Source organism: Gracilinanus agilis, chromosome 1 (assembly GCF_016433145.1).
Source record: "Gracilinanus agilis isolate LMUSP501 chromosome 1, AgileGrace, whole genome shotgun sequence".
NCBI classification, from domain to species: domain Eukaryota; kingdom Metazoa; phylum Chordata; class Mammalia; order Didelphimorphia; family Didelphidae; genus Gracilinanus; species Gracilinanus agilis.
The window spans coordinates 256,381,550-256,395,603 of record NC_058130.1 but is presented as its reverse complement, the minus strand read 5'-3'; the positions used below and the strand labels follow the sequence as shown (position 1 = coordinate 256,395,603).

Genomic DNA, 14,054 nt, shown 5'->3' with positions numbered 1-14,054 from the left:
CTTTATATTGTATCAGATATGTCTTCCACATAGAATAAATTATGCAGGAAGACTTGAGGAAAAAGAATTATTTAGTGACAGCAGCAAAGACAGGGTGTTGAGTATAATTTCAAGGTCTTCATCAACAGCAAAAGACAAAATTGTTTAAGTCATGTACTCTCCCTTCTAAGAAACTATTTTATTCATATGGAACATCTCATTGGTGATGACAGGGAAAGTATTTTTTAAATGAAAAGTTAAATCAACTATTAAAGGGCCTAACATTGCTGTTACAGATTTAACATTTTGATGCCTAAAAGAAGAAGAAAAATTACCTTGCTTTAAATAAAAATTGGTATATAAAAGAAATCACAGCTTTCAGGTTAGATTTAAACAGTCTGGGAACAGAAAATGTGCTGTGGCATAAATATGAAGTCTCAGATCATGTTGGGAAGGCTACTTCTTTATATATCTATCTTAGTTTTTATTTGAAGTTATTTTCCTATTATTTTGAGGAATCAAAATACTCCTGTCAAACAGCAGCCATAGCACATTACCTGTTTTAATAATTGATTTAACCCTTTTCCTTCTCAAAAATAACTTTTCTGTTGCTTTCACTACTAAACTGTTCCACTTGAATGAATCAGTAGCTCAAGGAGACAGCATATCTCATACTTATATAAGATATATTTTGCTCAGAACTGATGAGTGATATTCATGATATCAAAAAAAATTTCCTTATTTTTTTAAACCCTTACCTTCCACCTTAGAATCAATACTATGTATTGGTTCTAAAGCAGAAGAGCAGTAAGGACTAGGCAATGGGGGTTAAGTGATTTGCCCAGGGTCACTCACCTAGGAAGTGTCTGTAAGCCTGGCTCTCAATCCACTGAGCCACCCAGCTGCCCCCTAAAATTTCCTTATTAAGAATTTAGGCTGTAGGAATGGCCACAGAGCACAACTCCCTCTACTTTAAGATTAAATATTTCAGCTTACCTTCTTAATAAAACATAAACACTGCTAACCAATTAAAATCAACTGAATAGGTCACTCTCAGATTTATTTATTAAACATAGCACCACTATACATTATTTTCAGACCTTTTTAATGTGTTCATCAATTATGCTCATTTTTCCTTTCCTTTTCTTCTTCCTTTGCTTTTTGATCTTAAAAATATTATTTGCTATATAAGATGCTCTCTGGGAAGGAAAGGAAGAGGGATACTGGGGGGAAATTATGATGATGTAAGAAAAAGACAATCAAAATTTGTTTCTAAAAAAAAAAAACATTGTGAGACCAAGAAATCTTAGAGATCTCAAAGACTTGTGAATCTGAAAAACCTAAAATGAAAAGATAGAGAGATGCCAATAGGTAAAAAAAGATCATGAAAATAAACTTGTGAGAATACTCTATATCCATCTATATAATAGCCAAGAAAAATCTGGCTTATCAGAAATTTATCTAAAAAGAAAGCAAAAAAAAACTTTTCATATTTGCTTTAAAGAAACGAGAGACTTAAACATTGAAGTTGTCAATTTATTATGCATTAGGAAGCTTATTCACTTAAAAACCAAGAGCAGAGTACAAAAAGCCTGTTACCTCTTTTCAAGGCAGAACATGTTTCAAAATATATTTTTCTTTTAAATGTATTCAGTCAGTACACAATTGTTTTATAAAAGCAGTATATATATATTTTTTCAGTCAATACCCTCATTACATTTATAAATACAAGATTTACACAGCACCCCATCAGGAAAAAAATTAAAACTCCTTACAAATATCTACATATATTTCATACATATAAAACATTCATAGGAGTGCTTCATTAGAGTTGGGTGTTGTTCAATGGTCCTTTTAATGGTGCAGCAAAATACATATAAATTCATATATTTTCTCCCCATAAAACATCTCAAAAAGTTACCGAGGAACTTGTAGTGAAACTAGACCCACTAAAGCATCACTCTTTCAGAAAGGAATTTTACATGAATGTTCCCATGAGATTGAGCAAGGGGGAAAAAGAATTGATATGAAGGCTAACTATGATAATAAATGCACATTACAGAGCAGTTAAGGCAGTAGTGCAATTAATGGGAACAAAGATTTCACAGGTCAGTTAGGGGAGATGGGAAGAGAGAACTGAGTACCAATATAATAACTGTGTGTGAACTTGGATAAATATTCCCTCAGTACCCAGTGATTTAGTCCCACACACACTTCGGAAGGTTCACATTTACTGAGCCTTGGAGACAAGTAATACCAACTTATATTCAGTGTGCCCCCTACGAACTTTTTTTTTCCTTTTGAAACCACTTTGGATCGGTCCTAGAATTTAGTGGTTCTACATGATCTGTTTAAAAAACATCTTCTAGGTTTAGAAAAAAAATACATCATTGCTCTCTATATTATTACTACCCACTGGCATGATGGATTTTGCTGTAGTCAAGACCTCAGAAGGATGAAATAAGGATGCTGCAAATTGATGTAAAGATGATTCCCTTCCTAAAAGGGACTATTGTGTTACCCCCTCCCCAAACCTCGTAGACTGAATGGGATATACATTCAAGGAAACTAGCAGAAACACAGAAAGGAACCTTAACTGTCTCTTGTAAAGGAAATGTAGCCTAGTTTGAAGCCTACATAGCTTGCTTCAAGGGATTTCGAAAGGTTGTAGTCATCATGACTAATTGCATTTCTCCTTTTAAAGGTAGTCAAACTCCTCTCTCTGCTACAGAGGTGCCCTTGCCCTGGGAGTTTCCAGATCGGGGCTCTGGACCACCATTAGAGGTGCATATCATTTGCAGATAAGAATGTCAAATTGTTCCTAATATACCAACAGAATGGGAAGGGGAAGGGGGGGAGATCAGTCTCTAAAACTCAGCCCTGGGAAGGTACTAGTTATCACCTCTGCAGGGCCCCTCGGTTTTCATATTCTTTCAGCCCTTTCCATGGTTCCCTGGAGCGGTAAGCTTGCTGGAGTCCCCTCTTCCTACAATGTTCACAGCTCCGGACATGGATGTGCAGTCTCCCCACAAGAACAGAGTTCTCAGACACTGCTATCTTGCAGCAGGGGCTCAATGTCCTCTTCACTGCTTCGTTCTGGGCTGGTGGTCAGGTTGCCACTGATGCTGTTATTGTGCTTCCTTGTACTGCTGGCTTTGCTATGTTCGGGGATGAATAAGGCAACCAGGAAAGCCAAGAGGACTGCAATTGCACCAAACAGGAAAGGTGGACCTGGAATAATGGTTCCCTGCGATAGCAGGAGAAATGAGAAGAAAACAAGGTAAAATGAAGTCAAAGAAAGATGGCAAATATCTGTTCTTTCTAATAACATCCTAAACTACCCAGATCCTTGCATCTGCTTGGTACTTCTCTCTTCTCAAAATATATGATGTCACACCTCTCAGGTTTGCTTTCTACACTAAATCATTGTTCTTAGGAAGAAACCAAAATGGAATTTTGGGGAACCACAGTAAGCTAAAATATCCAAGTTTTTGAATAGGTGCCTAGACTATTTCTTTATCAATAAACCCCTTACTCCATCCCCTAACTCATTCCAGAAGTTCATGTTCAAGATTTTGGTAAGTATGAAATGAATTAATTTCTACTTTAGCTAATATAAAAGTTCTACATTATATTTCTATACAAGGATACCTATAGTAAAAGCTGGGAAGGGAAGTGGTAGGATTAAGTCAAAGTAACATAGAAGAAATAGTCTTCTAGTTTCAGGCACCTTAATGAGAGAAGATAAATTCTTTTATATATATATATTTTTCCACGTTTACATGATTTATTTTCTTTCCCTCCCCTCTTCCCTCCTGCCCCACCCCACCACCACCCTGGAGCTGACAAGCAATTCCACTGGGTTATACAAATGTTATCACTTGATACCTTTTTCCAATTATTCATCTTCGCAATTGAGCAATCTTTTAAAAACAAAAACCCAAATCATATACCCATTTAAACAAGTGATAAGTCATATGTTTTTCTTCTGCATTTCTAGTGCCACAGTTCTTTCTCTCAAAAGTTAAATTCCTTTAAAAAACTAGATTTATTTGTTTGGGACTGAGTCTCCTTATCTCACCCAGACTAAGAGTGCCCAATTTCAATTCTGATCATGCATGGAAGCTTTAATCTGCTTAGGCTGAAAGTGACCCACCCCTAGAGGGTCACCATATTGGTGCTTCTGGGCTCAGAATGGACACCCAACAGGCTTTGATAATCTTGTGACTCTGAACTCCAGTCTCAGCCTTCCCAGGATTAGAGACTACCAATGTGCACCCTATGCCTAACAATAACTAAATTATTTTAACTGTAAATTAACCTACCTTCAACTCAAAAAACAGTTAACTACAACCTTTCCCTTCCATGACTAAATTACTGAAACATGCCCTCTCTGTCCTCAGATACCTTTGAATGCAGTCAAAGGTAGTAAAGATATGTGTGTGTGTGTGTGTGTGTGTGTATAAGTATCCAAAAGTCCAAGAATAAAAATTTACTGTCACTGAAAGCTGTGAATTTATTACCAGTTAATTTACCTTACTGTCAGAATCTTGAATGGTGCTTTTATCAGAACTCTCATCAGGTTCCAATTCCGTTAACTCCACATGGAACAAAAAGAATATGAAGCCATACAGAGCTGGTCCAAGGCCATTACACAGACCTCGAATTCCAGTTATTATTCCTTGGGCAACTCCTGCAGCAGAATAAAGTAAGATTATGGGCATTTTTCACTGACAAGAGTTCTATTTTTTGTAACGTGACTGATGAATCAGGTCTCAAAAGTCTGACATACTATCATGGTCCTGTGGATTATTGCAATTTGCTGCCGTGTTTCCTGTTATCAGAAAAAATAAATGTTTTAAGACGTAGGCACAGCACCTGGCACATACATAGTAGGTGCTTAACAAACGTTTATTGATTGATTATATACTCAAACAGTCTTACTACCTGGGTTCTCCTTCATAAAGCTTAGAACAGAATAAATGTCTGTGAAGTCCATAAGGAAATGATGACTATTTATGAATCTATCTCCCCCAGCCCCAACTACCACCAAAAATCTCCAACAGAAGTAACAAAACAATTCTTGAGAAATTCACATTTAACCTACCTACTAGCTAACCACTCCCCTGATGGTTATATTGTAGATTTAGAGAACATATCAGAAGCAAAGCTTATGGAGCTTTCTGGGGCTGATAAGATGTCAGCTAATACAGCTTATATTTTATTTACTGGGCATAGTAAAATTCACAAGTACTTTTCTCTGCTTACTATATCAGCTTAGGAAATAAACCTCATTCCCTTTTCATTGCTTTTACTGGCTCTTTCCACAGTACCTGCCAAATATAGGGTGTCCCCAAAGTCTTGGTACTTTAGTGAGCTAAAACTTTTGGGATACCATATATATCTGGACAGGCAGAAAGAACAGTATACGACCACGGTGTATCTCAGACATTATTAGTAGCAACACTAGTAGTTTAAAAAAATTAAACTCACATTTACGTGATTTGAAATTGACAAAAAGCGCTTTCCGTGTCAAAATACGGTTGAGAGGGAAGTACCTTAAGGCACATTAGTAGGAACAGTTTGTAGTGAAAAATAAATTTCAAATAAAATAGCTAACGTTTACATTTATATAGTCTATAACGTTTGCAGAATGCTTTACAAATATCTGCTCTTTACAATAACGCTGGGAGGTAGGTGCTATTATTGTTCCTATTTTACAGTTTAGCAAAGTGAGGCAAATGAAGGTGGTGAAGCAACACAGCTAGTAAGTGTCTGAGGCCAAATTTCAACTTGGTTCTTCCCAAATCCAGGTCCAGTGCTCTATCCACTGGGCCACCTAAGTGACTTTAAACTTAAAATGTGCCCCGTCTACCTACCCACTGCATTTACTTCAAGGTTCCAAATGCTCATCAGCCTGGTTCAAAGCATTAAAATCAAGATGGGGCCTGTTTGGCCCCTTTTATGTTAAAGAAAAAGTCTATCACTAGGTGCAAATGTGCAAAGACAGCACAACTGCTTTTCTGAGACACTTGATTCTATCTCTTCCTTGGGGTCCCCCAGACAGTGCCATTCCAGAGCTGAGCAGCCCACCTCTCAGACAGGACAGTCTCCTCCATATGTTCCCACAGAACCACCTCCCAGGGGCCTTTATCTCATGGGGTGATGCTGCTGAGGGGTATCCTTTCATCCCAAATCCCTCTCCTGCTCCATGCCAAAGTCCAGGGTTGTTTATCTCAAAGTGGGCACCGATTGTGGCCTTGGTCCCTCCTAGCTCTCTGCTTCTGGCCTGAAAAATGCTGCCCTTCCCCATCCCATTTGGGCCTCCCTCCCATCTGCAAGTGTATAAATATGCCATTTACATTCACTGACACTCTGGGATCCATGGCCATTTGAGGGAGGATTGCCCCAGCTATGGTGGTTTGTAATAAACTTTAAACAATATCTACTACTCAGATGGTGGTCTTTTGTGTTACCCTGGCACGTTTATAGCCATCATGCTGTAAAATTATAAAGCACCAAAAAAAATAATAAAATTATATAGCATTTTATACGCATATCATCTCATTTGATCTTCACAGTAACACCAAGAAATAAGTTGCACAAATATTGCTTTCCTTATTGGCAGATGAAGAAATTGTGGCTCAGGAGTTGTGCACAAGTTTGCATGGCAGGGTGCTGCCTAACACTACAATAACCCAGAGACCTCGGCCTGGAGAATTAGTATGCCTCAGGTTCTTTTTTAACGTCTCCCTGAACTAAGGCACCCAAGGTTTGTGTCAGGAGGTATAAGAAAAGACGGTTTTGGAGCTTTTGGGCGGGTAAAATGCCAGGTATAGAAAAGCCACAGCTTTTATCCAATTTACATTTTATAATAATAATACTGACAAGAATCCACATTAATAAAGCAAGTCAGAAAGTGCGTTCCTGTGGCTATAATGGAAAAAGCAATCAAAACCCAATCTGAGGAGGTCTGGGCAGTTGCTAGCTCACTTCTCTGCCATGAGATGGCGCCATCACTCTAGCCCTAGCCCTTCCCCATCACTTCACAAGAAGTGAACAGAGGGGTCCTATCTGAGGGACCCTCACCCAAGAGCGGGGAAGAAACACAAAAATGTTTTCCCTTACATGCTTGTTTTTTCAACTGTTACGGACAGGTTATGGAGTCAGGAAATGATGATCAGCCTAATCCAATACGTACAGTCTGCCCTCGGCCCTTTTTTCTCTAATCCAGTTCCACTGTAGAAATTATCTGCCTCATGGAAGGAATAAAGGACATTACCTTTCCATATAATGGGCACCCTCTGCGGTCTGCCAACAATTAACTACAAGTGGGGGAGGATAAAGAAGGGAAGAGCCGAGTGAGAGGGGAACAGCCTAATTCTGAAAGGGTTAGAAAAGAAAAGGAAAGAATATTACATTATCAACATCTTGGCTTTAGAGAACTTGTCCTCATCATTCTATCTTTAGAACAGACTTTACATCTTACTCCTAGTTTTCCCCGTTTGTCTTTCACACGTGGATCCCAACACATCCTTTTGTTCCATAACGCTCCAGAGCCCTAAGGTGTATCTGCTGTTCCTGACACGCTGTCCTCTCTCCCCCGCTGGCTCCCTCCCACAAGCGCACCAGGGATGACACCAATGGGAGAACTCTCCACGGGGAATTACTCTGTGCACTCCTTTAGTGACGCAGCTTTCCTTTCCCCAGCCCTTCATGTGGTGCTCGGCAGAGTTCTGTCCTCAGGCTTCCCTTGCTATTGCAGCACCTTCTCCCTTACCTATCCTATCCACTCCTGATGCTTCAGTGACCACCCTTCCCACAGGAATGGCAGATCCTAATCCCTGTGTCCAGAAGCAACACTTAACAACACCAGTCCCACATTTCCATCTGCCTACTATGCCTAGATATGCCAGTACCTCAAACCCAATACACCCCAAACAGAAACAACAACTGATTATTCTATATTTGTCAGTTGCACCACTCATATTCAAAACCTAACTGGTATCTGACTCATCTTTTTTCCTTGGGTCCCACAGTCAGTTATTTAAAGAATATCATCAATTCCACTTTTATTATAGTTCTCAAATTCAATCCATTCAAGTTTAGAGATGGAAGGGCCTTTTCAGGTCATTTATTCCAACTCCCTCATTTTATAGTTAAATAAAAGGAAACCCAGACAGACAGTCTTGAGCAAGGTCACAGTGGCAAAGCCAGGAGTTCTCGGACTCCAAATCTGTCACTCCTTCCAATGAAGCTTTCCTCCTATCTATTCTCACTGTCGCCACCTGAGTATTAATCTCGATTATACTCACTTGGACTCCTGGAAAATGTTATTAAGCAGGCTTCTCATTTACTTTCTTTTTTTTAAAATGCTTACCTTCTGTTTTAGAATCAATTCTAAGTATTGGTTCCAAGGTGGAAGAGCAGTGAGTGCTAGGCAATTGGGTTTAAGTGACTTGCCCAGATTCCTATAGCCAGGAAGTGTCTGAAGTCAAATTTAAATCCAGGACCTTTCAACTCCAGGCCTGGCTCTTTCTCCACTGAGCCACCTAGCTGCCCCTTCTCTTTTACTTTTTTCTGTCTCCAATATATCCTTTAAACTGAGAACAAATTTTATTTCCTCCTTATGCACAAATATGATCACATCTACCCTTTGGTCCAAAACAGTAAGTAGAGGGGCAGCTGGGTAGCTCAGTGAATTGAGAGCCAGGCCTAGAGACAGGAGGTCCTAGGTTCAAATCCGGCCTCAGACACTTCCCAGCTGTGTGACCCTGGGCAAGTCACTTGACCCCCATTGCCTACCCTTACCAATCTTCCACCTATAAGTCAATGCACAGAAATTAAGGGTTTAAAATTAAAAAAAAACAAAACAAAACAAAACAAAACAGTAAGTAGCTCCTCACTAACAACTCTCTCTAGCAAACAAGATCTTCCACTTTTCCAGCTGTATTTCATATTACTTTTCTCCTCAAACATGATACTATGGTATGAAATAACAATAATAGCATTTATACAAGCATTTAAAGGTTTGCAAAATTGCTTCACAAAAACATTAGGAAGTAGGTGCTATTATCTCAATTTAACAGATGAAGAAAACGAGGACATAAGTTTAATAACCTGTCAGGGGTCACACAGTTAGTATAGGATCTGAAGTCAAATTTGAACTCAGATCTTCCTGACTCTAGGTGGAGCACTCTATTCACTGTACCAGCTAGCTGGCTCTAATGAAACTGGCTTATTTACTTGTCCTTGTATATAACTGCCCTTTTCAACCTCTATAATATTCAAGTAAATCTATGTCTGCAATCACCAATACTCAATACTCCATTCCACATCTCTGCCTTCTGCTGAAATCCTATATTTTACTACTCAACTAAAATGCTATCCCCCTCCATCCTTCAAAAATATTTCAGATTCCTTCCCCCAAACCAAAAATAGTTTTTCTTTCTCTGACCTCTTATGCATCCTGTACTTCTTCTAGAGTATAATTTTCTATTCTGTAAAGCAGTTATTACAAAGTATTACATATTTATCTATGCTGTGTCCCTTTTGTTACACTATAAGATCCATTAAAGGCAGAAACCGTATCCAATCTTCTTCTTTTCTCCCATCAGCAAATACAATGCTTTGCATTAAAAAAAAATGTTATTGAATGAACGCCTCTTTAATCTGCTCTTTTTCTACTCCCTCTTCCAATAAGAACAACAAAAACCTGTTTCCTAGGTCAATTAGCAATATTTTAAATGGCATGAATTTTTTTTAAACTAAGCTGGTTTGTCTATTGTGATTAATGTTGACTTAGAAGACAGAGCTAATCAAATATATGAGTAGTTATTTCTGATGGGAAGGAGCAAAGTGAGAATTCAAAATTTAAAGAAAAGATAGGATAACTCCCCTGGCACTTTTTAATATTTAAAGCTAGGAAGTATAGATTTTACAAGTACATGAAAAGCATAAAAGTCATGCAAAAAGCAAAGCAAGTAACTAGAGAGCAAATAGCTTTGTAGCAAGTGGATAAAGTTCTCATTTCCAAAACAGAGAGGGAACTGATTCAAATTTGGAGAGAATGCTCTTTGACCCAGTAATGTTACTATTAGGTCTATATCCCAAGGAGATCAAAGAAAGAAGAAAAGGATTCATAGATGTATAAAAATATTTATAGCAGCTCTAAATTTTGTCCATTTGGGAAATGACTGAACAAGTCATGGCATATGAATGTAATGAAATAGTACTGAGTTATAAGAAATGATGAAGTGAAAAGTTTCAAAGAAAGCGAGGAAGACTTGTATGAACTGATAGAAAGTGGACAAACCCAGGGGAACAATTTATAAAATAATAACAATATGGTAAAGATAAATAATTTTGAAAGACTCAAGAACTACAATCAATGTACTAACCAACTACTATTGCAAAGGACTCAAGATGAAACAGGCTAAATCCCCAGTTGACAAATGGTCAAAAAAGATAGACAGTTCTAGGATAAAGAAATCAAAGCCATAAAAAGTCATATTTAAAAAATGCTCTAATTCATTATTGTTTAGAGAAATGTAAATCGAAACAACTTAGAGATATCATCTCAAACCTATCAAATTGGCTAAAATGATAAAAGGGCAAAGTAACACATGCTGGAGGAGATGTGGAAAAATGGAGACACTAATATGCTCTTGGTGGAACTGTGAACTTATCCAACCATTTTGGAGAACAAAATTTTATATATACATACATCCTCCTCTAATTCAGGAAGGGCAAAAAGGAAGGGAGATACTTGGTCATTTTAATGTAACAAATAAATATTTTTAAGTAAAAAAGTAAAAAAAAAAAATTGAAAGGGGCTACATACTTCCTGAGAGAAGAGATACAAATTAATTTTTAAAAAATTTATATAGTCAATGTGGAAAATTGTTTTGCTTGATTACACATATTTATTATGGAGGTCTTTCTTTTTTTCATGGGAAGAGGGGAAAGTTGAAAGAGAGAAAATAGACATTTGTTTAATTTTTTAAAAGTAAAGTGAGAGGGGCAGCTGGGTAGCTCAGTGGAGTGAGAGTCAGGCCTAGAGACAGGAGGTCCTAGGTTCAAACCCGGCCTCAGCCACTTCCCAGCTGTGTGACCCTGGGCAAGTCACTTGACCCCCATTGCCCACCCTTACCACTCTTCCACCTATGCGACAATACACAGAAATTAAGGGTTTAAAAAAAAAAAAAGTAAAGTGAGATAATTTTTTTTAAGTCAAGCAGGAAAACAGAAGCTGAGGAAACCAGTATTTCACTCTACAATGGTAAGAACTAGTCAAGCAAGACAAGACATGAAAATGGAAATTAATTGACCTCACCTTGTTGGTCTGACTCTGCATTTCGTGAAACAAGTGCGCTGACTGCTGGAAACGTAATACTTGACATTGCTGCTACAGTTCCTGCTGCCCACATCATCCTGCAATGACAATGTGTCATTCACAAAGTGACCAAACACTTCAGTCATGTAGAAAACCAAAATAATTTTCCTCCACATTTCCTCTGTACCCATATAGAGAGAGAATGAATAAATGCAATTTGAGCTTCCTGGTGTGAGTTCTGCTTTTCATTTCTTTTGTATTCTTTGTTTCTCTCCTGCAAAGACATAAGCTCAATGCAATGGAGCTTTCTTCAGTTTATATTAATCATGCTTTGCCTATTCCAATCTATCAAGCAAATTATAAGACGAAAATTCTTTGCTTCATATCTTGAAGTTTCCAACCTTCCCATTTGCCTTCAGGCTACCTCATTTGCTTCTACCCACCTAGCAAGTCAAGAAGGAATCGGGGATAAATTTTGATGTGGCAGGCTAGCAAAATTCACAAGAACATATTGCTGAAGTGTAACCAGTGGAAATGCTGAATGAACAGATTTGAAATTCAGGATAATACCCCCAGACTCTTCCAAATGTATTGTCTTTAATCTCTGGTGGCTGGCACTGGGATCTTCTCCAGAAAAGAAAAATTAAGGGAAAATAACTTTAATATTAAAAAAAGACCAGTCCCTTCAGTCTAGACCTCAACAAACTGGATCCAAATTGAAAATATGATGGAAACCAGGCCCTTATTTCCAGCTAAAATTAGTAGCTAAGTAACATGCACAATGTTGGAGCAAAAAAAAAAACAAACTCTTTTTCCCTTCAAAGGTTTAAGGTTAAGAATAATGGTGTTTCTGTATAACCCAAAGTACATAGTTCTAGACTTAAAAGGTAACAAGGGAGGAATAATGTAACTATAATGAAATGCAACATATTAAGAACAATGGGGAAGGATTTTTTTTATTTCCTAAGATAATTAAAAATTCATGGGAATAGAGAATCACATGTTGACCAACTATATTTGCATCTCCAAACTGGTCTATCATATATTCTTCAATGTACCAGAATTATCTGGGTCAAATAATATGTACAAAAATAATTATTATAAGGGATGGGGGCCAACTCTATTGAGGAAACAAACAATTGGCAATATAGTATACTAGAAGTCAAGACACTGAATGAAGAGCCAACAAAGAGAAAAATCCAGAGTTGTTTTTGACCTTGCAGCAATCATTAAGATATTCTTGTATTGCAATCTAATTTGATACGTAATATCATTAGTATCAGAACATATATGATAAATTTCTTTTCTTTTAAAAGAAAAGGGATATAGACTGGCCCTGATTTCTTTTGTATAAGGAACTCCCAGATGAGGAAATTCCCTATGCCAGTATAGGTCAGCACTTCCTCTAGAACTTACATCCTTTTTGAGTTGCCTAAAGCATGGAGAGGTTAAGGGATTCGATCAGTCAGAGGTAGAATCTGAACTCAGATTTTTCTGACTTTCAGACCAGCTCTCCATTTCTCTTTCTCTCAAGTTCATATATTACAATTTTGTGAAATCCTAAATATATGTAATCACTAAGGTGATACAATATTATAAAACTTAAAAACATGTCATTAATAGGAAGGCTTTTCCCATTCTTAATTCACTAAAACCCAAAAATCATTCACTTAAAGCTCAAGATCTTCTTGTTAAGAAATAGGTGACTACCAAAAACAGTTAACCCCTTACCATGCCTGAGATCCAAAACCATACCAAGCCAATTGGAACATTTGAAAACCCAATCCCAGGAGAACAGTGTTCTTAGTTCCTATTGACTTCATCAAGATGCTAAGAAATACCGTCTGAAAAGTAGAAGAAAAAACCTGTGAGAAAACTACTTTTAAAGTGATTTACTGCTATAAAAACAACACAGACATATACTAAAAATTACAGTGCTATAAAGACAATAACAAAAGTGGATGAGGGAGATGCCATTTGTCATGCTTAAGCTCAAAGCTCTTCCAGGATGGTAAAACCCACAAGAGTTTGTGCTCTTCTGACATAGTCTTTAAAAATCCAAGTAATCTCCATTCCACCATGAGGCACTGAAGGAAACCTTTAATATATATATAGAATTTTGGAGGTGAAAAGATCTTTCAGAACATCTGCTTAAGAAAACTGAAACACACATATGATGAGTATGCTGAAATGGGAGCTGGAATGGACATGTGTTGGGGAAAACCAACTAACTGAAGTTATTATAGGAGAAAGAGAGAGATACTGGATCTGTGACATCATTCATCTAGGAAACTCCTAAGTAAGGATAGTTTTTCTACTAATGCAGGTCAGAATCCTCTGCATATAAAATCTTAAAACAGGACTCAGAGCACTGAGACATTAAATAACTTGTCTAGGATCACACACCAGAATAAGTCAAAGGCAGGATTTGAACTGCCTAAAAGTACTCCTGGCTTTGAGGTCAGCTCTCTGTCCCACTATACAGAGCTATCAAATTCCCGGAGGACTACTAATAAAATGAAATACAGCATAGATGATATTAATTTGTAGGGTTTTTAAGTTCATATTCTCCCCACAAAGTTCAGCTTCTATTTGAATTTGACAACATTAAATTCCATATCTCCTTATTAAATATAAAAAATAGCTGAGTCATTTAGATTCAAATTAACTTGATTTACAAATGCTAACACTCAACTTTCTGAATTTAGCATTTTACACTAAGAATCTTGTTATTTGCTTC

General features: G+C 37.4%; 1 protein-coding gene across 1 annotated transcript in view; it reads right to left on the bottom strand.

Moving 5' to 3' along the window:
• Window positions 1–1,497: 1,497 nt before the first annotated feature.
• LOC123250530 (hippocampus abundant transcript-like protein 1) overlaps window positions 1,498–14,054 on the bottom strand; it is a 115,199-nt gene continuing 102,642 nt past the window's right edge. Inside the window, exons 10-13 of the mRNA XM_044679649.1 lie at window positions 13,046–13,158; window positions 11,315–11,412; window positions 4,515–4,672; window positions 1,498–3,226 (exon numbers count right to left, since the gene is read on the bottom strand). Of these exons, the coding sequence (XP_044535584.1) occupies window positions 3,023–3,226; window positions 4,515–4,672; window positions 11,315–11,412; window positions 13,046–13,158 (573 nt within the window). The 3' untranslated portion in view covers window positions 1,498–3,022. The remainder of the gene's footprint in view (window positions 3,227–4,514; window positions 4,673–11,314; window positions 11,413–13,045; window positions 13,159–14,054) is intronic.